The 25,838-nt window shown below is 36.8% G+C and overlaps 1 protein-coding gene across 1 annotated transcript in view; it reads left to right on the top strand.

The window, feature by feature from the left end:
* Smp_176690 (guanine-nucleotide-exchange-factor, putative) overlaps window positions 1-25,838 on the top strand; it is a gene marked incomplete at its 3' end in the record, with an annotated part of 53,493 nt that overhangs the window by 27,506 nt on the left and 149 nt on the right. Inside the window, exons 5-9 of the mRNA XM_018791774.1 lie at window positions 782-871; window positions 4,142-4,358; window positions 15,279-15,365; window positions 19,941-20,564; window positions 23,283-23,332. Of these exons, the coding sequence (XP_018645095.1) occupies window positions 782-871; window positions 4,142-4,358; window positions 15,279-15,365; window positions 19,941-20,564; window positions 23,283-23,332 (1,068 nt within the window). The remainder of the gene's footprint in view (window positions 1-781; window positions 872-4,141; window positions 4,359-15,278; window positions 15,366-19,940; window positions 20,565-23,282; window positions 23,333-25,838) is intronic.

Here is a 25,838-nt window from a genome sequence, read left to right as displayed (position 1 = left end):
ACAGTTGATCATAAGTTAATTCACTTGGTATTGTTTGTTTGAATCTTCCGATTGTTATTTAGGACTGTATTTGATCAGTCTCTTATTGGCATATGTACATACTGTGCGTATTGCCTCAATATAGCCTTAATTCACAAAGCATTTGAGGCGAAAGGTACTGGGTCTGAATCCCAGATTGAACATCAACTCTGAGATGCAGGTACATCCAACTGACGAGTCCCAAATGGGACGAAACGCGCGCCAAACTGGATTCCACTATTAGCCAATGTACATAGTTGATCATAATTGTTTTAAGTTAATAATTTAACAATTTAATTAAACTTTTCACTCTGTAAATAAATCGATAATTGTTATTTGTTGTTGATGGGGTAAAAACAATAATTTTTTTCAAGGGGGGGAATGTGAAAGTTGTTTATTGATAGGGAACAAGTATATGTATCATATTCAAATGTGTATTGGGAATTTTAAATAACATTAATTATCATATTTAATCCTATATGTGTAGACTATATTGGATGCCAGCCAGCTCAGTGGTCTATCGGTTAAGTGCTCTGGCGCGAGACTGGTAGGTCCTGGGTTCGATTCTCGCTCGCGAATGCGGGATTGTGTACTCGCACTGCTGAGGATTCCCGTCATAAGACGAAACGGCCATCCAGTGGTTCTAGGTTTTCCATGGTGGTCTAACTTCAATTGACTCATGAATCCAACTATAAATATACTAAAATCTTCACAGAACCCCTTCTGATTAACTTTTTTTGTTTAAAATGTATCTCTTTTTTAGATTATATTCTGGGTTCAAAAACATATATTAAATGAGAAAAGTTTATCGAAACGCACAGAAATATTATCACATTTTATACGAATGGCAAAAGTTAGTGTATATGTGTATGTACTTACTGTTGGTTGACTTTTTTTTCAGTTCTACTTTTCCCTTGTTTGATTTTTTTTTTATTTATTTAAACACAAATATTGATACAAGGAAGCACCAGATACATATGCGCCACAAAAATCTCAATTGATTTGTCTGAGGGCTGTGATACTGCCCGAATGCCCGAATCGAAGCAGGCGGTTTTCTTAGGGGACCACACCCAGAGCCTTTGACCTAAAGGTCTGATCCACAAGGCATTGTAGCATCGTGAGGAGATGCAGTCCCATGGTAGCCAGTGACCAACAACAGGTTCATACGCCATTTGTTCCCTCAGGATCCTGGAGCCCATGTGCACCATTGGTTTGGAATCAGGGTTTTCCAATTCCCTTACCTGGACTTTCTGCTTCCACCAACCTGATTAAAGTGCCGTACATTCGCTTTTTATCCTCTCTTTTTCGTAAATAACACCCGCAGTGCGTGAAGGCAGTGAGTAGGACTATATACGTGTGGCCATGTGAAAGCGTTTCGAAAGGGAGAGCGGACTCTCGGCCGTACCAGGGCATTTGAGGGCGTTGTTTAAAACAAATGATATCTATACAGTGTGTTGATATTTCATGACAATGACCGGATAGGATAACATCATAATAAACACGCTTACGTTTGCTTAGTGAATAAATAAAAGTCAGCTACATAATTTGAAAGTATTGTTTTGATATTTGTTTCGTTTATATAGATAAGACAACAGGCAGGATGGTGATTTACATTGGGTCTTTTTCCCTTGAATATGCACTTTTCAACCTTACATTTGAATGATAAGTCACCATCTTGATTAAAATTTTAGCATGCATAAGTGAAGTATACCTCAAGACTTCCAACTGGCATAAAACCTAGGTCCAGGGTTTCTTGATGGCAATTCGAAGTAGTACATATGATGTTAAGTCACTCAGTCCAATAGTCACGTCGCAATTTAATCGATTGCATTCAGTCATCTTGAAAAAGATTAGACAAACATGAGATTGATCACTACGTATTGATCAATCAATTGTATATATTATCATCCAACGGTTTGCATTCTTTAGTTAATTCATTATATTGTAAAACTATCTACCAAAATTGAATAGTCCCTATAAACATTCTTTCATTCGTGACTTATCACGAAGAGAATGCCTAAAGTTTCCTTAAGAAGCCGGTGACCTCATCAGGGCCCGGCCACTTTGTTATAAGTGAGATAGATGACACTGAAAAGTGATCGTCTAGTGTTATGAAATAGACTGAAGTTAGAAATGTGACCTTTTAAATCCTCGATTGGCAATTTAAAGGTAACGCGCTCTTGATAATGAAGCTTAACAATCCTGAGTTCCACATCTGGAAGAGTATACATATCAACGTTCATGATGAGTATCAATCTAGGCTGAAGTAATATTCAAAACAAGTTTCAATGTTCTATTTGTCTAATTCAGCACACTCTAAAAAACACAATAGAGAAGTCAAATGATTTTGAGTTCTTTAGTTAAAAATGTAATCGCAACTTATGCTGTCATCACCAATGAAAGTCCTGTTTGATAAAAGTATAGCCCTCTAATCGCCATGAGCAACAATCCAAGCATGTTTAGAATGCATTTCTACTTCTTTAAATGGAAAATATTTCTTCATAACCGGTTTACGTCAACTCCTGGAGTAGTGAATTGCTTTGACCACTTCACTCATCTTGGAAGTTGCATCAGTCTGTGAGTTAATGTCTGGCTAAACCTCAGCACCAATTCAAAATGCTTAGTAGGTATTTCTCAACATACGTCACTTTTGGTCCAATTGAGATGTCCGTCTACCAACCAAGGTACAGGTTACAAAGATCTACTCTATTCTACTCTATGGCTGTAAAATGTAATGTTTTAAAAGAGATGGTATCCAGTGGTTAATAGTATTCGATTATAAATGTTTTTTTCGAAGCATTGCTCGTGTATATTGTTACCAAATTAGCAATATTGGGGGTAGATTCATTGTATTAGGTAGAGGTGACAAATCAGTTGTTAATGTTAAAAATTCTTATCATCTGAAATGTATGGGACATGTGTAACGTAAACCTAACCACCGCTTGCTGAGACGGGCGATGTTTTCTAGTGTACTAGTAGGCTGGAAGAAAGTTGAAGACGTCCAAATCAAGTCATGGCAATAATTCCTAAAGTTACTGACTATTGATCTTACCCATGTGGATAGGCGTAAATTATCTGGTTGAGGTCCGTGCAATCATCGTAACTAGTAGTTGACATGGCTCACAATCGTTTACAGTGATCCAGATGCATTCACTCTTTGTTTTGCCTTAAAACCCTGTTTTTTTAATTATCCTAAAAATTATTTCTATTTAACAAGTCCGTATTTTCGGTTCGTATCTTTTCCTTCAATATTGATTCTGTACTGACGTACTATAGCAACTTCAATCGATGTACATTTGCCAGGTTCTAGGTTGCGTATGACTGTCTGACTACTGTTAACGATAGTGGATATTCATCGCATTGTAGTTTAAATTGAATAAAGTTGGAATTATATCATTAGTCAAGCATTCACCTTCAGATATGAAGGTTCTCTGTTCGATCTGTGATGTGACTGTGAGTACCCATTGCTAACGAGTCTTCCAGTATACCCTAACTATGATCAGTCTGTCTTAATTATTTATTTATTTAAACACATACATATTGGTACAAGGAAGCACCAGATATATATGCGCCACACAAATCTCATTTGATTTGTGTGAGGGCTGTGATACTGCCCGGGTGCCCAGACCAAAGCAGGTAGTTTTCTTAGGGGGCCACACCTCGAGCCTTTGACCTAAAGATCTAACCCACAAGACAGTGGAGCATCGTGAGGAGATGCAATCCCATGGTAGCCTGTGACCAACGATTGATTCATACTCCATTTGTTCCCTAAGGATCCTGGAGTCAGTCTATGTGCACCATTTATTTGGAATGAGGGTTTTCCAACTCCCCTAGGTGGACTTTCCGTGTCTACGCACCGGGTTAAGGCAGCGAACATTCGCTTTCCATCCTCTCACTTTCGTGAACAACACCCCCGCCATGAGAAGGCAGTGATTAGGACTTCCCAGTCTGTCACTAAAACATCAATCTTCACAGAACCATTTCAGCCTAATTCAGAATTCTATTTTATAATTATTCAAATTTTTAATCTTGTTATTATTGTCATAACTAAAATTATATTAGCCATTTGTTTCTCTCTCTCTTACTTAAACATACACACACACACTCATATTACTTTATATAGAAACTAGTTGATTTCAATAATTTCTCATCAGGAATGGCTATTATATCTGCATTAAATATGCAATGTATTCATCGTCTAAATGCTACATGGTCTCATTTAACTTCACGTGATCGTCATATATTTCGTAAATTGGCTGATTTGTTTTCACAAGAAGAAAATTTTATTAATCTTCGTACAGCTGTAGATCATTCACGTCTACCATGTATACCATATTTAGGTAAGTTACTAAATGTTTATAATAGATAATAATGAGTCCTTTTTGATAAATTTGAATAGTTTAATAAGAAGATGAAGATTATTGGAACTTACTTACGCCTGTTACCCCCAGGAGAGGAGCATAGGCCGCCCTCCATGAAACTCTGTCCTAAGCAATCTTTTCCAGTTGTTTCGGGTTGCTATCCATCGTTTTCATATCCGCTTCCATTTCCCTTCCGAATTCCAAGTTAGATCTCGTCTCGTGATGCAATCCGGTAATTTCCGTAATGTGCATCCTATCCACTTCCAACGCCTTTTCTTAATTTTCTTTTCATTTAGAGGCTAGTTTGTCCTCTCCCACAGACGGCTATTGCTGATGGTATCTGGTCAACGGATATTGAGTTTCTTGTACAGACAACTATTTATAAATACTTCTACTATTTTGACGATAGTTGTAGTAGTTCTCCTAGTTTTATCTCTGTACAGCAGGATTGTCTTGACGTTCGTATTGAGTTCCATATGTTCTGCAGTTGTATGAATGCTAACCTTGCTTTGCCAATTCTCGTCATTACGTCTTCATCAGATGCTCCTTGTTCATCGATTATGCTTCCCAGGTACGTGAATGTTTCCACATCTTCTAGAGTTCCTCCATCAAGTATGATTGAATTTGTGTTCTCCGTGTTGTATTTGAGGATCTTGCTTTTTCCTTTATGTATGTTGAGGCCTATTGATGCAGAGGCTGTTGCTACACTAGTTGTCTTCATCTGTATTTGTTAGTGTGTATGAGATAGAATGACCAGGTCATCAGCGAAGTCCATATCTTCTAATTGATTCTGAGCTGTCCATTGTATTATTAGAACTATGTGATATATATTAGCGTAACACATTTCGAACATGGCTCAGAATCGATCACAATGGCGTAGGTGTATACACTCTTTATCTTCCCTTAAACCTTGAGATTAAAATTGCTTCATATCTGTCTTCCTTCCTATACTATATCCTTATATACAACCTATATTTTATATACTACCATCACTAAATTAACTACTTCTATGAATTTGATGTTGATCTTGTTGTGCTAACGAGATATGGCAACTTGGACCGATGCATAAATGTACCTGGTCCCACGTTGTAGCTGACTGACTGACTGATTTCGAACAATCTGATCATATATGTACTTGTTCAAAAACAGTTTGTTCTCATTCGTAAACCTATTCTGGTAATATTAACGTTATTATCCAGAGTGATACGTTTTCATATTATCTTCTTTATTATCTTTGTTTCTTCTTACCCTCCATTTCTAGTCTAGTTTACCTTTTATTTATACTTTAATAACAAGTATATGTATGTTATCAGATTGTTCAAAATGTATTATGCTAATCTCTCATCACATCGTTTTGATAATCTTCGTTTTCTTATTACACTATTCAAATAGACTAATTAGTGTGTACAATTAAAACTATTGAATATACTTTATTCGCTCAATTTCGTGGATCGGTTGAAGTTAGACATTAACACTGTTGGATGCCAGCTCAGTGATCTAGAGGTTAAGCGCTCACGCGCGACACTGACGGGTCATGGGTTCGAATCTAATGGGGCGGGGTCGTAGATGCGCACTGATGAGGAGTCCCGCAATGGGACGAAACGGCCGTCTAGTGCTTCTAGGTTTTCCATGGTGGTCTAGATTCAATCGATTCATGATCTCAACTATTAAAATATATATTCCTTATTAGTATACGCCTCAAAATTCTTATTGGGGATTTGAATTCAGAACTACTTTAATAGATTGTTCTTTGATCCCATAACATAAGTCTGTGATGGAATTATATTTATTATTGTTGCTTTTCACTTCCTAGCAAAATCATTCAGCGTTTATTTTACATGAAAACATAGATGTAATTATTTGTAATTGAGGAAATGAATATCCATAATGTATTTTTCTGTGGGCTGAAATTGACAATGTATCAAGATGTCACATTTACTTACGTACTTACTTACGATTGTTACTCTCAATGGAGCACAGGCCGTCGATCAGCATTCTCCAACCCACTCTGTCCTGGGCCTTCCTTTCTAGTTCTATCCAATTTTTGTTTATTCTTCTCATGTCTGTTTCCCTTTCTCATTGTAATGTGTTCTTTGGTCTTCCACTTCTCCTTTAGCCTTCAGGATTCCACGTGAGGGCTTGTCTTGTGATGCAGTTGGGTGATTTCCTCAAAAGATATCACATGATGCAACTTATTCTAATTGTTAGGTTGTCGAAGTCAGGAAGCTGGATATTATATTAATTATCACTCATCAACAAAATAGATATATATCCAAAATTTTAAAGGCTTTAATCTTCGTTTTATGCTTCCCATTGAAGTCATTCGTTGTCAGTAACTAGAGTTTTTACTACTGATTTACTCTAGCTGTAAATGATAACCTGTTGCACTGTTTTTAGTAGTAGTTAACCTATGTCATGTCACAAGTTTGCGTAATACAATAATGGATTCCTTCCTTATTTCATATGTGTTATTTCTGTGAACAATAATCTAAACATCAATAGGATTCTTCTTTATTTACCAAATATAGTTTTATTTCAGTCAGTCAGTCACAACGTAGAACTTCGTACGTACCTGCATACATCAGTTCAAGTTGCCATACCACATTAGCACAGAAATACAGTTGTCGATTCAAATCCCATAGTGGTAGAAGTAATAAGGCTGTAAGCAGTAATTGGAAAGATTAGGGTTTGAAGATGTTATTCACTTAATTTTTATCTATCTTGTATATGTATGATTCAAACCGGCTTCTCAAATCTGCAGTACATTGTGTTACGATGTTCAAACTTCCTACCTCACTCGCAAGAATCCAATTAGTTTATAACTATTATGGGCCAATAGACTATTACTATACGATTTACTGTTCTTGAGTTATGTCCAGTCTATTAATTACTGTCTCCCACATTCACAGCCACATTGTGGCTTGATCTTGTACAAATATTATTTTCTATTTTATGGTACGATGTAGTCTGTTTTGGTGTTTGTATATAAACCCAATATGTCGGAAATATACGATTCATATCACGAAGGTTGTTATTGATATTCTGGACTTGACAGGCAGGGTTAGGCGGGAAGCGAGGACTGATAGAGACTCTAGACTGCTCGTACGGGTTTTATGTGTCATTGGTTCGATCGATAATTCACTGTGCTCTAATTGGCGGCATCGTCACATCATATATTGATTGGAACACAACCCACTAGATATAACAATAACCACCCTTCATTTCACAATCAGTGGGAGTGGTTTGTTTTTTTCTCGCCTATATAAAAACTGTTACATTTTCTCAGTAGTTTTACAATTACGTAATTTGATTTTTCTTGTTTTTAAATCCATTTAGACTTATGTATATGTAACTATAACAATGACCTATATATTATGTTCCGTTCGTATGTATACACATTCCATCACGTATACTACTACTACTTATCCATTAATGCTTAGAACGTAAATTGTATATACTGATAATTATGGTTGTGGTTACTGTCTTCAGTTGTTCATAGTCGTCTATTTGAATACTTTACATAATACAGAGTTTATTTATTCAACTTTATAATTCCCCTGTTAGAAATAATCATTATAATTATGTAAAAGTCTGATAATTGCCAGCGATAGGAGCCTGTAATTATCATGCCCCCAAATGCCTTGGTACGGCCGAAATGCTCTCACATGGTCACGCGTATATAGCCTCTGCCACGGAAGTCCTATTCACTGCCTTCTCGTGGCATTACTGTTGTTTACGAAATTGAGAGGAAGAAAAGCGAATGCCCGGTGCTTTAACCGGGTTGGTGGATACGGCGAGTCCACCTAGGGGAGTTGGAAAACCTTCATTCCAAACCAATGGTGTACATGGGCTGCCTCCAGTATCCTGAGGGAACAAATGGCGTATGAATCAATTATTGGTTACTGGCTACCACGTGACTGCATCTCCTTACGATGCTCCGGTGCCTTGTGGATCAGATCTTTAGGTCGAAGGCTCCGAGTGTGGCCGTGTGAGAAAACCACCTGCTTCGGTTTGGGCACCTGAACAGTATCACAGCCCTCACACAAATCTCATTTGATTTGTGCGGCGCATATATATCTGGTATTTCTTTGTACCAATACGTATGTGTTTAAATAAATAAATAAATAGTAAGATATTGTGTCTAACTGATTCCATTGATCATCTAATCCTCTTATATAGTGTATTTGTTTTGATCCATTATTCATCATCTAGAAGTTGATGATAACTAATTGTCTGAGTAGTAGACATAATTTTAAGGCCCTTAACAATAAAGCTATTATTAGTTTCCTTATTTACTCTACCTTACTGTTACTATGTTTAACAGAATCCCTATTATCATCCTGAAAAATATGGATGTATATATTTACGATTGTACAGCTTTTAAAGTGAATTCGTTGAAAAGAGAACTCTTCGATGAATCAATCTTTTATTTTATTGTAAGACATACGTTTGACGATGTTGCTTTCTTCTCATTTTTTCATATATTGTTCTCTCATCAGGAGGTGCATCTCTCTATAATAAAATGTTCATGTTTAGCTTGTGGAACAATTTTTATTTTCTTTAAACATATAAATATTGGTACAAGGGGGCACCAGATATATACGCACCGCACAAATCTCATCCGATTTGTGTGAGGGCTGTGATACTGCCCAGGTGCCTAGACTGAAGCAGGTGGTTTTCTTAGGGAGCTACACTCGAAGTTTTCGACCTAAAGATCTGATCCACAAAGCAGTGGAGCATCGTGAGGAGATGCAGTCACATGGTAGCCAGTAACCAATAATTGATTCATACTGCATTTCTTCCCTCAGGATACGGAACTCATGGGAACCATCGGTTTGGAATGAGGGTTTTCCAACTCCCCATGATGACGTTTCCGTGTCCACCAACCTGGTTAAAGCGCTGGACATTTGCTTTTCGTCCTCTCAATTTCTTAAACAACAGAAGGCAGTGAGTAGGACTTCCATGGCAGAGGCCATGTGAGAGCATTTGGAGAGAGGGAGTGGACTCTCCCCACTCTCGACCGTACCAGGGCATTTGGGGGCTATGGAACAATGGTCTAATGATTAAATAATTCATTCAGTAGTCTTTTTTGCTTCACAATCAGATCGTTAAACCTTCACAAACATTTTGACTTAAATTTAGATACATAATTCTTTATTTTGTGACTAGTAGTTTTTAAGCTTCTCTTTTTAACGAATGTGGACAGTCCAATAATACATATTGTGAGGACGGTCCTAGGATGAACTTGAGGAATCTCTGAAGGAGGCAAACATATTCCATCCAATCAGCTTTTTGAAGAATATTCCAGAATCGCCACGTGTAGTTACCCTATTGGACAAATGCTAATAATGATGATTTAGTTTTTACTAAAAACTATAAATACCTGACAATTTTGTACCATAATTGACAATGTGTTAGGAATAACATTCCTTTCACTCGTCTTCTGTCTTCTCGTTTGCGACTTGGGAAGGTTCTAACGTTCGAGTGCTCAAATTATACTCGGCATACTAAGAATCTAAGTTCGATATATAACACATAAAGTTCATCATTTTCAATAGATTTAAAAGAAAAATAGTTATTTTGCTTTTAATCAATTATCATGACATACGTTCTCTGAGCTGGATGGTTTGGTCGAGAACAAACCTACATCAAAATCACCAAGCTACAAATCTTCTCCACCATACTCTCACGTACTTAGTTATTAGTTTCTTTCTTATCACTATGACTATTTTTCTTTTAATCCTTCGTTTTTTTAGTTTTGACTTGTGTTAGTACTTCTCATGTTTATTTGTAATAATCCATGTCAAAATATCATAATGAATCTGTACTAGCAATGAAGTAATACCGGCGTTATGGTAGACATTATTGATTTGGTTGATAAATTTATGAACCTCTCTTAGGTGGTATGAAGTTTTATATGTATAGTGTAACCCTAAGCGTCAGCTACTCGATACTGCTTAAATGTTGTCTACTATATAACCTACTGATTCATCTGAATAATTGAGTGTATTAGGGACATTGACAATAGTTGTTTAATAATTCACACTGTTATAAATTACAGATATCTTAGTGAAATCTAACCCTTTGTGTATGTCGAGGCCTATTGATGCAGAGGTTGTTGCTACATTAGTTGTCTTCATCTGTATTTGTTGGTGTGTATGAGATAGAACGGCAAGGCCATCAGGTAAGTCCAAATCTTTTAATTGATTTTAATTGGTTTGTGCACGACCAATCCGTACGGAATCCAGCCTGTTGATGTCGAAGTTGGCCGTCTACTACGTCTTTTATCCGGTTCAGTAACACTGTTGAAAATTTTTCCTGGTACTGACAACAGTGTGATGCCTCCGTAGTTTTCACATCTTATCAGATCTCCATTCTTCGGTATCCTCATGAAGTATCCTTCTTTCCAGTCCGTCGCACTTGTTCTTTCTCCCAAATCTACTTGAATAGAAGGTGAAGCATGTTTGCAGGTACTTCGATTTCTGACTTCAGAGCTTCAGCTGGTATATTGTCAGGTCGTGCTGCTTTCCCATTCTTAATTTGTCCGATGGCCATCTTGATTTCTTCGGTCGTTAGTGAATTGACATCTATAAGAAGGTCTGTGTGTCCGGTGGATTCAATGGAGCTGGCCTATTCAGCAGTTCCTCGAAGTATTCTGCCCATCTTTTCCTCTGTTCTTGAATCTCCGTGATTGTCTTTCCTTCTTTGTCCTTGACTGGTCTCTCCGGTTTGTTATATCTCCCTGCCAGTTTCTTCGTTGTATCATATAGTCGTTTCATATTCCCTTCTCTTACAGCTTTTTCCGCAATCGTTGCTAGTTCTCCCATGTATTTCTGCTTGTCAGCTTTAATGCTCTTCTTCACTTCCTTGTTTGCTTCTGTGCACTCTGCTTGTGCCTTGACTTTCTCTGCTCGTATTTGACTGTTGTTAATTGCTATTTTCTCGTTCTTCCTTTCTTGTCCAGGGTTCCCATAGAGATCCATTCCTTTTCATGGTGCTTCTTGTGGCCCAGAACCTCCTGATACGTTGAAGTTAGTGCTTCTTTTATCCCTTTCCAGTTGTCCGCCATCATAGTTTCCTGTTCTTTCAGTAGATCCTGTAAAGCTTGAAACCTGTTGTTGAAAGTTATCTTGAATTCGTTGAGCTTGTCAGTGTCTCGAAGGAAGTCTGTATTGAACCTTTGTAGTACTGTCTGTCCAGTTGTCCAGTGCTTCTTTAGCTTCAGTCTCATCTTGGCCACAACCAGATGATGATCTGAAGCTATATCAGCTCCTCTTCTGGTTCTCACATCTTCCATTGTCCTTCGGAGTTTTTTTGTTGACAAAAATATCTATCTGGTTCTCTGTGGTGTGGTCCTGCTAGATCGATGTAGCTTTGTGTATGCGCCTGTGTGGGAATATTGTGCCACGTATAACCAATCTGTTGAATGCACATAGATTTGCGAATCTCTCATCATTTTCATTTCTCTCTCCAAGTCCATGTTGTCTCATGATATCTTCGTATCCTGTGTTGTCCACTGGGACTTTAGCATTTAGATCTCCCATCAGAATGGTGAGATGCTTTCTTGAGCACTTAGCTATGATTGATTGAAGCCTCAAGTAGAACTGATCTTTATTGTCATCGCTGCTACCATTGGTGAGTGCATAACATTGGATAACATTCATTGTGATCCCCTCCTTCTTTGTTTTGAATGATGCTTTGATTATCCTGAATCCATGAGATTCCTATCCTATAAGTGCATTTCGTGCTTCTCTGGACAGCATTAGGGCAATTCCATGAGTGTGTGGATCATTTTCCTCTTCGTGACCGGAGTACAGCAGCATCTCTCCCGTATCTAGCCTCTGCTGTCCAACTTGTGTCCAATGGGTTTCACTAATCCCAAGTACTACCGATTTGTATCTCCTCATTTCCATTGCTATTTGACTGATCTTCCCGGTCTCTCACATTGTCCGGACGTTCCATGTACCTATAAAAATTGTTGCTCTGGTTGTTAGAAGGAGCATCGCACTCGTAACTTCCGAAGAATCTCGGCCTACATCCTGAGGCGTGATAATTCTTCATTTAACTCCCAGGGCAGAGTATAAACGGTGTGAATTATTTTATCTGGGTAGCGTTGTTTTAGCGAGTAGTTTTGTACGGGATGCGGTCGCTAACCTCATGCCCAACCCTCCTCCTTTCACCTGGGCTTCAAACCGGCAGTAACTCTAGAAGAACTACAGATGGAGTTATGTTTATCATGGTTATATTTCAAATATCTTGTGATTTACTCTACAAGTTATTTTTATCAATAGGCTTGTCATTGATAAAGTGTTGATGTACATCATACTCTTTGAAATAAACGTTTCTTTTTTCAGACTGTGACCAACTTTGCTATGTGTCTTAGTTGTTACTCCTTTATTCATATGTAATAATTATTCATGATTACATAATCCATGTATATAAGTCTATATTTGGACTAATCATCTAGAAATTGTTATATGACAATCGTTTATACGTGTTGTTGTTGTTGTGGTTGACGATTACTATGTGTGTTTTAGGTGTCTGTGTGTGTGTGTGGTTTATGGTAAACAATAACAAATGATCAGCTGATTTTGTTTATTTTCTTTTCTTAGACAATGTTCACTATTCATTTTCTATCATGTATATATATGTATCATAAAAAATGCGTCTCTTTCTCCCCCTCGCCCTGTATATTTTTCATTTGATCCGATATAATATTTATTATTGACAGTCTAATTCTTTATTGTTGCCATGACATATAAGTTGACTACTTGAATTAAAGTAATTCATAGCTCTCTATTCATTAATGTAGATTGTTAGTACTGTCGAGTATTTATTAGCTACCTAATGGATATCAACCCGTTCTCTTTCATGCATTTGTATGTGTTTGTATGGGTGTATGTGTGTGTGTGTGTAAGTTAGTGTGTACAAACTTATTCATTTTCGATGGTTTAAATGTGTGTTGTTGTTTTTTTTGTTTCTCATTTCTTATAAATAGGATAGTCAGATAAATTGTGACAATCACCTTCTTTGTTTTGTTTTTGTATAAGGATACTTTCATATTTCTGTTTACAAATAAAATGATAGAATTGATTTTTTGTTGTTGTTGTTGTTGTTGTTGGTGGTGGTGGTGGTGGTGAATAAAATCAGTGATACTTCTTAGTTGCTATCAGGACTCAGTATCTAAGTGGATAATGCTATGGCGTTTGAAGCGAAGGGTACTGGGTTCGAATCCCAGAGTGAACATCAACAAGTCTGAGATGCAGGTATATCCAGCTGACTAGTCCCGAATAGGATGAAACGTGCGTCAAACTGGATCCCACTGCTAGCCACTATCCATCTTTGCTTACTTCTTAGTCGTTTATTGTTTTTATTCAAAGTGTACAACTAATCACTGTTAAACTATGAAAACTTATTCTATGAACATAAATTTTCTCATATTTAGGAGTCCCACAATAGGACGAAACGGTCATTCAGTGCTTCCAGGTTTTCCATAGTGGTCTAGCTTCAATTGACTCATGATTTTAACCATTAAAATACTGAAATCTCCACAAAACCCCTTCTGACTATATCTAATATTGATAACAGTTTATCAACAAGCAATAACTTAACCAATAGCAGACACATATGGGGACCGTTGTGTTTAAATAAATAATAAATGGCCGTACAAAACTGAGAATAACTACTACGTGGGTTGAATTAAATACAATAAATATTATAAGTATATTTAAATATTTTATAATACTAAACGACATTCACGTAAAAATTTCTCGGGACACAACTACTTACTGAATATTATTAAGTAGTATAAAACAGTACACAAAAAAGAGTTGACGAGGAGGGAATAAGGACAGAGAACCTTGACAAGCTTAAGAGATATAATGCTTCTTTCGATGTATTTCAAGATTTTTATGGTTTAAAATTTAACGGTTTAAATGTTAAATAATTATCGTTGTAAATTGATCAGAAACTAATCATTACATAATAATACCGGATTTATATGATTTCGCAATAATGGAGAATGAACAGGGAACATCTGTCTAACAAGGATAGGTTAAAAATTGTTTTACAGTAAATTTTTTTCTTTTCTCTTTACCGGTATGATTCATACATAAATGGAATCTCATTACTGTTCATTAAAAGATATTTTGGATAAATGTTCGTTTCTGTTTTTCTGACGATTGGCGTTCTATCTTCTGATAATAACATAAACTATTCGATTAGGTTAACTCATTCATCAAATACTTAAGTATGAGCTACATTTTAAATATATGAACTAATGATACTACTCGACTGTCTATACCGAAGCATCTGAGTTAGAGTTGAGTTCAAAGCCTATGCTTAGTGGTTAAACGTTCGTAGTATCGGTTGATTTTTAAGCTCACATACTTTATTCTAGCTTCTGGCCAAGCCAATTTACCTATCTATCAAGAGTCATATTTTGACCTTGTTACACTTTCTTATCCTATTCATCAAATGTCTGTAACTTATTCTTGTCTGACTATAAATATTGAATAACGCTTGATTAAAGCGAGTTGACTTACCCGCCATCTCCAATGCGTTTCATTTATGTTTCGCTCGCTGATATTTACTCATATGCTTATAACTTTCTGGCCTGTATCATTTGTCAATAAAACTGTAGTTGCCGCTTCTCTTTTTGCCTTCTGATTTTTATGCACTGTTAAGATTTGGAATTATAACGGTTAATCGAGGTGAACGATTAACGAAGCATGGCACTACAAGTTGAACTCCTTAACTGTGAGTCCATTGCTTTACTGGTTATAATAACTATCGAAGTGGGTTTTGATAACTGTAATTATTAATTGGACTAATTCAATATTATATCAGTAATTCAATAGTTCATACATTTTAATGTTTATTTCTACTCTATCTTTAAAGGTATTTATCTTTCTGATTTAACTTTTATTGATGTGGCTGCATCATCATTAAATAATCGTCGTGAAAATAGTACATGGACTAATCAAGGTAAACAAGATCGAATTAATAATATATTAAGGATTATTGCAAATTTTCAACAATCCAATTATCGTAAGTGAATTTATATAATTTTAATATGAATAGTAATTTTCATTTTTGAAAGCGTGAGTCAATTGAAGCTAGACTACCAGGGAAAACTTGGAAGCACTGGACGGCCGTTTCGTCCTATTGTGAGACTCCTCAGCAGTGCGCATCCACGACTTCGCCTCGTGAGATTCGAACCCAGAACCTTCCAGTCTCGCGCCAGAGCACTTAACCGAGCAGGCATCCGATGGTATTAATGTCTAACTTCAACCAATCCAGTCGTGGATGCGCACTGCTGCGGAGTCCCATAATAGGACGAAACGGTCGTCCAATGCTTCCAGGTTTTCCATAGTGGTCTAGCTTCAATTGACTCATGCTTTCAACTATGAAAATACTAAATCTCTACAAAAACCCCCTTCTGATGATATGAATAGTAATATTGATACTGTTATGAATTTAAAAAATAGGCTGTCTCCAATTTGTTGTGATTTTATATCGGCCTTTTTATCACGTGACTCATCCACCAATCGATATACGACTAATGTAATCTTATTATTGTGCCAAATCAATGATATTTGACCGGTATAAACAGTCTAACGTCCTTATTGATCCTTTGTCCTCCTAGCCTTTCCAATGGAATCCAGAACACCAATTACAGCTTCTGTTATGCGAATCATTTATTTCAAGCATACTTGGTTTATATACTAGACAGACAGACCATTAAATAGGAAATAATATTTGCACAGGATCAAGTCAAATGTGGCTGTGAACGTGTGAGACAATAATCAATAAACTGAATATAATTTAGGAAAAGTAAATCGTATAATAATAATTCATAGGTCAAATTGAAGCTTATAATAAGCTGAATATAGATATACATAATCTAATTACTCAATAGTTAAACAATTTGATATGTTTGAGCTAAGTCGATTTTCTGGGTAAACGAACGAAGGTCAATGACACAGTGACACGATAGGCTAATCTAATTCGTTTTCCCAGGCTCCGATAACTAGAGGAAGAAGTCCAAGGCGAAGTAGGGGGAATATATATTCCGTAAGCAGCCGAGTACAAGCGAGTCATAAGGGGAAAAACTCAAACGTATATATACAGCTATAATTTGTCCTTGGGCACCATTACAAAATAGCATACTAAAAAGATACAACGGACCAATAGCATTTAAGATTTTTTACTAGTGGGAAATACGACTTGAAGGTGAAAAGAGCGCCTTTAGCGCAAAAACAAGGAAATTCAAATTTTCAAAATAAAATTACAAAATTAAGCCATTTACCAAGTAAGTTCTGGGGATTTGACATCCCGAACAGAATCTGTGTCACATCTTTGAATGCGGATTCTGTTAAGTTTCCCAGTTAAAGATTATGATTATGTCCCAGACTCTGAGCTAAAACTTCCACTTTCTTTTCGACGTGTGTCAGATTAACGACGGTTATCTTGAAAGATTCATATTATTTATTGATTTGGCCACAAACTTTATCTTCCAAACTTCTATCATACATAGTCTATGAAGTTACTAGATCATGTATTTGTCTGTTCACTAAGAAATTCCGTATTATCAAGATAAGGTGAATATAACCCATTATGTTCTAGAATCCTCTTGAAAGTCTATAAACAGCACTAAACTATATTCTGCATTTTCCTTAGCTACGGATGACTTTCACCCTAGGATTAATCATAAACTTTTAACATTTTAATCTCCATGATTAGTTTAAAGAAAAAGATGTAAATCATTTCGTTCAGTTGTAAAACCAGTTAATGATGATCGTGATAACTTCGATGTAAGAAGAAAGTAGCTCTTCAAATGTTGCACTAGTTTTCCAAAAAACATCAAATCAAATAATAATCATCGTGTACTGGCTAGTGAGAAACTGTAATCTATGAAGTCAATCATCTCGTTACGATACTCATCCAGCCTTAATTCTGTTTCAAGGGTTACAAGTGTACACTACTCCTAATGACCCACAACCCATGGTGAAACAGGTCTTTGATTATAAATAGTTTTCTAAACAATGTCACATGTTAAATCAATTGATGATGCTGTGAATTATTCACCGACTGAGATGGATAGGATACGTACTAAGTATGCTCCGTCATCGCTTACCTTACTACATAGTGTTGTCTGGCATAAAAATGGACTGAGGAAAATCAGCTCTCAAACTGTGAGGACGGCTCCCGGTGACCTCAAGAAAGCTCTAAAGAAGCTGTAAAAAAGCTGAAGACATTCCATCCATTTGTCATTTGGAAGAAAATTCCAGGATCTCGACTCGATAAATGGTAAAAACCACTTCATGTTGATTAGATGATTGTAATGATGACTTTGCTTTTACCGAAACTATAAATATCTGAGTGTTTTGTACTATATATGACGCTGGTTGAAATAAGTTTTCTTTCAATTTGTCTTCTGATTTGCGACTTGGAGGGTTCAAGCATTCGAGTGCTTGAGTTGTACGCGGTATAGCAAATATTCAAGTCCTAGATATGACACAAACCAATACATTGTATCATTTCGCCAAGTCACTGACTTGATCTGAGTCATGTTGGTAGGTTCATACTCTCTTATTATGGCCCTTGTCATTATTTTGACCAACGGATACGGTAACGCGGATATATAGTTTTACATAATTCTTAAACAAGTTTTGTCCAGGATCGACATCACTTGTAAGATCTTGTACCAGCTGTTTCATCCTAGTATTTGACCTCTGAGTGGTACTCGTCTATAATTACTTGGTTAGGGTTCGAACTAGTGATTTTCAGGTTTCATAATAAAAAATATTTAACTTTATACTAGTGTGTTGAAATACAATTCAATAGTTGTTGGCATATGGAGTCATCCGATTTCCATCAATACACAATTTATGACTTGTCTCTGTGAACTTCACTAGTTATAATTTATTACAAGAGTGTTCAATAAATTCCTAATAATCCTTTTTGAATTTTATCCTTTTACTAATGTCAAGTATTTCTCCATCAAGTTATTCTGAAATATTTTGCGAATAATACGCTCTACAGTACAGCCCTTTGACCTAAAGGTCTGATCCACAGAGCAGTGGAGCATTGTAAGTAGATGCAGTCCCATTGTAGCTGGTGACCAACGATTGATTCATACTCCATTTGTTTCCTCAGGATACTGGAGCCCATGTGCACCATTGGTTTAATATCAGGATTTTCCAACTCCCCTAGGTGGACTTCCCGTGTCCACCAACACGGTTAAAGCGTCGGACATTCGCTTTTCGTTCTGTCAATTTCTTAAACAACAATAATGCCGCGAGAAGGCAGTAAGTGGGACTTACGTACTTACTTACTTACAGCAGGATTATTAAGGTTAGATTATAAGGAAAAGGTCAAACAACAAATGAATAATTAATTACCATCCAGTCACAACGTAGAACCTCGTACGTATATACATCGGGTCAAGTCTCCATACCCCATTACCACAAAGAAATGAAATTGTGAGGACAAATCTGATGATAGTAAAGGTAGTCACAGTATCAGTTGTGATAGGAAAATATAGACATCGAAGGTTCAATTCAAGAAGGGAGGATAAAAAAAGGAATACACCGATTTTGAGACGTACCACTCAACGTTTCTAACTGTCGGTTACGTTCATCATGCGGACGCTACCCAGATAGTCTATAGCTATTAACATGAGTCAATCCAATTGTCAGTGACTTTATGGACTGATGACATATTTTAGTTTGACAATCACTAACTTTCTTCCAACCTAATCCTACACCAGACATCTCCAGTCGAGGTGGGCGGTTGTTTGGCATATGTATTAAAAGAGAAATTTCGACTAAAATGTAGAAGAATTCATCCTAGTTTTACGAAAAATATGGTAAAAAGCTGCAATATGATGAAATTTGTAAAACATGTTGATATAACCATGTTTATTTATTTATTTATTTAAGCACATAAATATCGGTACAAGAAAGCACCGGATACATATGCACCGCACAAATCTCATTTGATTTGTGTGAGGGCTGTGATACTGCTCAGGTGCCCAGACAGAAGCAGGTGGTTTTCTTAGGGAGCCACACCCGGAGCCTTCGACATAAGGATCTGATCTACAAGTCAGTGGAGCATCGTGAGGAGATGCAGTCCCATGGTAGCCGGTGACCAACGATTGATTCATACGCCATTTGTTCCCTCAGGATCCTGGAACCAGCCCATGTGCACCATTGGTTTGGAATGAGGGTTTTCCAACTCCCCTAGATGGACTTTCTGTGTTCATCAACCCGGTTAAAGCGTCGGACATTCTCTTTTTGTCCTCTCAATTTCGTAAAAAAACAGTAATGCCACTGTGAAAAGGCAGTGAGTAGGACTTCCCTGGCAGAGGTTATATATCCGTGATCATGTGAGAGCATTTGGAGAGGGAGAGTGGACTCTCCCGACTCTCGGCCGTATCAGGGCATTTGGGGGTATATAACCATGTTTAAGAAGATACTGATTAATTTTATGTCAGTTCCACATTAAATTATTTTTTTAATACTGTTTTCATTTCTTTTTTATATCATATTTCATCAGCGTTTGTTCGAAATGAATCTATAGCCAGTTATTTAGAAACACAACGTTACATAGAAGAACTTCAACGATTTATTGAAGATGCAAATTATAAATTATCTATTCAATTAGAACCTCCACCTACATCATCTCCACCAGATCTGTCACGTCAAAATTCATCTTATACTGTTCCACCGAATTATTCATTTTTAAGTAGTATTAACAGTAGTAATGATAATATATTGAAACCTGTACCAATTTATACTTGTACAGCAAACGTTACTTCCAAGTGTGATACAGTAACAACAACAACAACACCGTTGTCTCCCATTAAAACTACCACATCATCATCATCACCATTATCCTGTAAAACACCAACTATGAATAACAAAACAACAAGAATAAGACATCCTAATAAAGGTAATACAGAACACATGATATCTCATTCAACAGTAAATCAACAAATTAAATCCAATCCAACATTATGCGATTTACTTGGACCACCAATGATACCTCCACCACCTCGTGTTAAACAAACATATTCTCAAGAAGATATTTCGATATCATCAAGTAATCACAACCCTGTGGTGAATTCAGTCCAACGACCTCGAAAAAAACCAACTCATCAAAAACTAGGCAGTTGGGGAGGTAAGAGTTGAATTGATTTAAATTCTTTACTCTATCAAATTACTTATGAATATTCCTTCTTCGGTATACTACTCTAAATCGATTATGCAATAATGAAATTAGTCTGGGTGACGGTTGAGGCGATCCTGAAATTTCTCGCAATAGACATGACAATCTCAGAAAACATTAAGAAGCATTTTATCCTATTAGTGTTTGACTAGAAGTTTTACTAGAAACATCACGAAAATGGAAAGTCACATATAGAGTTTCTAATTGGCTGATTTTCAGGAAAACCTAAGGACTTCTAAAATATTATAAAAACCCTATATTTTCTGTACATAAATGAACCTCTGAAGTAAAGTGCTTCTCGTATATTTTGCGCCTTTTCTCTTATGTGCAAGTCACTTTGTAGTTCTAGCATGGAGGTTACGAGACTAGCTTGGGATCCGAATATAGCGTTCAATTAGCAAGACTTATCAGTGACCGTGTTTATAATACCGCTAGGTTGAATACTCGAATTATCCGCTATACACAGATCGTACTACGTTATATCACGTGCACGATTTAGGTTCAAAACTATAGAACCAGAGTAACCCTAAATAATATTGTATTTCACAAAGTTACATGTAGTTACTCTCAGTGAATCCAAAGTAAAAGTCAATAGGAGGTAAAGAAACCATATATTTAATAATAGTGAATGTGATTATCTGTTTTTTTTTAAACTCAGTGACCAATCACATTTAATTTTATCATATCCATCAGCTGTCAGTTTTCTTTTCTTTCATCGCAGGAAACAAAATCCTTTTATAAGCTTCTTCCTCTAAAATGTAGTGAACGTACAAGTTGAGCATCAAAGAATATACTTCTTCTTTATTTACTCTGTTTGACTAATTATTTATTTATTTAAACACATAAATATTGGTACAAGGAAGCACCAGATACATATGCGCCGCACAAATCTCATTTGATTTGTGTGAGGGCTGTGATACTGCCCAGGTGCCCAGACCAAAGTAGGTGGTTTTCTTAGGGAGCCACACCCCTAGCCTTTGACCTAAAGGTCTGATCCACAAAGCAGTGGAGCATCGTGAGGAGATGCAGTCCCATGGTAGCCAGTGACCAACGATAGGTTCAAACGCCATTTGTTCCCTCGGGATACTGGAGCTAGCCCATGTGCACCATTGGTTTGGAATGAAGGTTTTCCAACTCCCCTAGGTGGATTCGCTGTGTCTACCAACCTGGTTAAAGCACCGGACATTCGCTTTTCTTCCTCTCAATTTCGTAAATAACAGTAATGCCACTGTGAGAAGGCATTGAGTAGGACTTCCCTGACAGGCTGTATATGCGTGGCCATCTGAGAGCATTTCGAGAGAGAGGGCGGACCCTCCTCACTCTCGGTCGTACCAGGGTATTTTGGGGGTTTGTAAAAAAAACACTATTTACCTTACTAGGTGTAACTGAAATGACTTTTTTTAGAACACAACGACCATTAGCGAATAGTATTATTTAAAATGTATGGGATGATGATTGTTAATAGATTCATGTGTGTGGGCTTAAGTTCAATTTGTATGATGTGGTTGCTAGTCATCTCGTGTGTTTATTCAAATATTAGTTGGTTTACACTGGATTTGAATGAGGCATTGACTGGTTAAAAGTGGTATTAGAGCCTTACATCATTGTACAATTGCTCATCATATTACAACACTCAGTAGGCATCGTTTTAAAAGAAACTAAGGCTTTTTCAATTGAGTAAATTTTTATTTCAGTGAAAAACTAAAGCATAGTCAGAAACTTCAAATAGGCATCTTTAATTGAATATATTTCAATATCTGTCTACTGAAATCCAATCCTGGAGATTTTGTTCTTCAATCGAACTTAATCCCATAGGTTAGTTGTTATTAAATCTCCAAGTAGACAGACAGTAAGGCGTGGTGATTTTACACACTATTCACTTTAGATTCTATGAATACTCGTGCTTGTATCATGTATGTTTATAGATTTCAGAAACACAGTATACATCCACAATACAAGATTTTAGAGTATTTATTAATGGAATGAATTGTGTAGTTTTAGATACAGTGTTTACTTACTAAAGACCTTTTTCCTGTAATTTGTATACCTGTTTGAAGAAACCAGCAATCAAATTTCATATACTCAAATCATTACCTCACTACTTTCTCATGTATATTAATTGGTTAGGTTACATTTTGACAGGCTCCCAAATGCCTTGGTTCGGCCAAGAGTGGGGAGAGTCCACTCTCCTTCTTGAAATGCTCTCACATGGCCACGCGTATATAGCCGCTGCCACAGAAGTCTTACTCACTGCCTTCTCGTGGCAGGGGTGTTGTTTACGAAGGTGAGAGGACGAAAAGTGAATGTCTGGCGCTTTAACCGGGTTGGTGGACACAGAAAGTCCACCTAGGGGAGTTGGAAAACCCTCATTCCAAACCAATGGTGTACATGGGCTGACTCCAGTATCCTGAGAGAACAAATGGCGTATGAACCAATTGTTGGTCACCGGCTACCATGGGACAGCATCTCCTCACGGTGCTCCATTGACTTATGGATTAGATCTTTAGATCAAAGGCTCCGGATGTGGTCCCCTTAGGAAACCACCTGTTTCGGTCTGGGCACCTGGGCAAATGAGATTTGTGCGGCGTATATGTATCTGGTGCTTCCTTGTACCAATATTTATGTGTTTAAATAAATAATCAATAAAATCATTTATTTGTTTTCATATAGGATTCGGACTGTTATTCTCCGATAATGATGCAACACCAACTATTGATAAAGTAAGTTTTATATTTTTTGTTCCCTGTCTATCATTAAATAACGATACACGTCTTTAATTTCTGTTTTTTATCATCAGCTACTTACAACATATACCAAACTGTTATTTAGAGTGAATAAAACAAGCTGAGGGTTACATATATATTTTAGTTTGAAACTGTGCTCATTTGTTTTTGATAGAGTTTTGTTCTCTGAGCTGGATGGTTTAATTGTTCTTTTGAATGACATCATCAGTCGTTCAGTAGAAAGATGAAAGCTCCACGACCAAAGCATCCAGTTCATAGAACAAAACTCTATCAAAATCATCCACCTGAGCTACAAATCTTGTCTATCGTGCTCATTTGTAACTTGTTAATGAGTTGATCTCAAGTTATTTTAGAAGTGTTTGAATGATCTTGACTTCCTGGTTGTTCACATTTTAGAATAATACTTCTTCAACTATTTAGACAGGAAATTGATCTGACAGCGTGACCTCAGTGTTCATGGAACAGCTGTTTAAGGCTAAGTCATACGGCTGTTTTGCAAGTAGCTTTTGATGTTTCAGTTCCATAAAACTTCACTCCCGACAACAAAAATCTAAGCAGTATCCCAGTATTGTTCAATGTTAGAATTATGAATCTGTAAGTCTGGCCATTATCTAAAAGTAGCGGTTATGATTATAACCAATAGTTGACTAGTGTTGGAATAACTTTTAAGTTTTTAAGCACAGATAATAATCTGCTTTTAGTAACTGAAGACTACTTAAAAGTCCACATATTTTGTTCTATCTTTCATTGTATTTATCTAAATTCATATGACTGAAAATTCCCTCCCCCTGCTGCATAATACAAATTATTATTTACATAGTTGAAAGCGTAAGTCAATTGAAGCTAGATCACCAGAAAAAACCTAGGAGCACTGGATGGCCGTTTCGTTCTATTGCGGGACTCCTCGGCAGTGCACATCCATGACCTCGCCTCGCGAGATTCGAACCCAGAACCTACCAGTCTCGCGCCATAGCACTTAACCGATAGACTACTGAGCCGTCATCCGATGGTGTTAATGTCTAACTTCAACCAATCCAGTCGTGGATGCGCACTTCTGAGGAGCCCCACAATAGGACGAAACGGCCGTCTAGTGCTTGCAGGTTATCCCTGGTGGCCTAGCTTCAATTGATTCACGCCTTCAACTATGAAAATACTAAATCTCCACAAAATTCCTTCTGATAATAGCAATTATTATTATCTGAATATATATATTTAAAAGGTAATAAAGGGTTAATGATTTTCAAATGTTTACCTTATCTTATAAATTATTTTGAACAAACAAAGCTGTTACACAACATTAGCATGTTGAGATAAAAGTATCAAGATAAATACTAGAGTAGTAGGGCTAGTAACAGTGTCAGTGAGTCAGTCAGTCAGTCAGTTACAACTTAGGACCAGGCACCTATATGCATCGGTCCAACTTGCCATACCTCACTCATTAGCACAACAAGATGAACACCAAATTCATAGTAGTTGATTTAGTGGTGGTAATATATGAAAGAAAGGTTGTATATAAGGATATAGTATAGAAAGAAAGACGGATATGAAGAAATTTTAATCTCAAGGTTTAAGGGAAGATAAAGAGTGTATACACCTGCGCCATTGTGATCGATTCTGAGCCATGTCACCCGGATTCTTCAACCGTTATTGGTTATGATATTCATGCGGACCCCAACCAACTAGTAGTCTGCATCTGCCAACATGGCTCAGGCTAGAAGTTAGTGACTTCAAGGACTGATGCCACTTTTTGGTTTGGCCACACCTAACTTTCTTCTAACCATCCCTTACACCAGTCAGCATAGTGCGTCGTGGTAATCGGTGTTCAGGCATACGTAACACGTGGCCCAACCATCTCAGTGAATGAAGATTCATGACCTCATCAACTGATTTACAGTGTCAGTGATATTGTTAAACGCTTAATATGAATAAAACGCTTGGAAAAAAAGGAATTAATTCACTGGAGAAAAGGTACAAAATAGTTTCAAAACTCAAGATTAAATACGCGTTAGCCAGTGTTATCAATTCTGTGCCATATCAACCATCATCTCCAACCATTGGTTACAATAATCCCGCAGACCTCAACCAGTCGGTTTGCAGTTATGAACATGACTCAGTCCGACAGTCAACGACTTCATGAACTGAAGATGTGTCTTGATTTAGGCAATCTGCTTTTAACTGCCTACTACTACACTAAGATACATCATGTATCGAAATAAAAGGTAGTTTGTCATATGCATAACTTGTCCTAATCACTTTATAGAATGTTTCTAGGAATCTTTTCATAGCTCACACTAAAATGATCGAAGAAAATAATAGATACAAGAGATAGGCGCCAAAGTATTCGTTTCACATGAATCAATACTTGATTTCGATTTCATATTTGTCTTATAGATCCAGTACTAACTTCTGTTTAATTTTTCTATGTTTCCTTAGTTAAAGTCAATTATTTTCCATTATGGAGTTATTTGATAATCGCTCTTTT

Source organism: Schistosoma mansoni (genome assembly GCF_000237925.1).
Source record: "Schistosoma mansoni, WGS project CABG00000000 data, chromosome 1 unplaced supercontig 0076, strain Puerto Rico, whole genome shotgun sequence".
NCBI classification, from domain to species: domain Eukaryota; kingdom Metazoa; phylum Platyhelminthes; class Trematoda; order Strigeidida; family Schistosomatidae; genus Schistosoma; species Schistosoma mansoni.
This window is presented reverse-complemented; position numbering and strand designations above follow the sequence as displayed.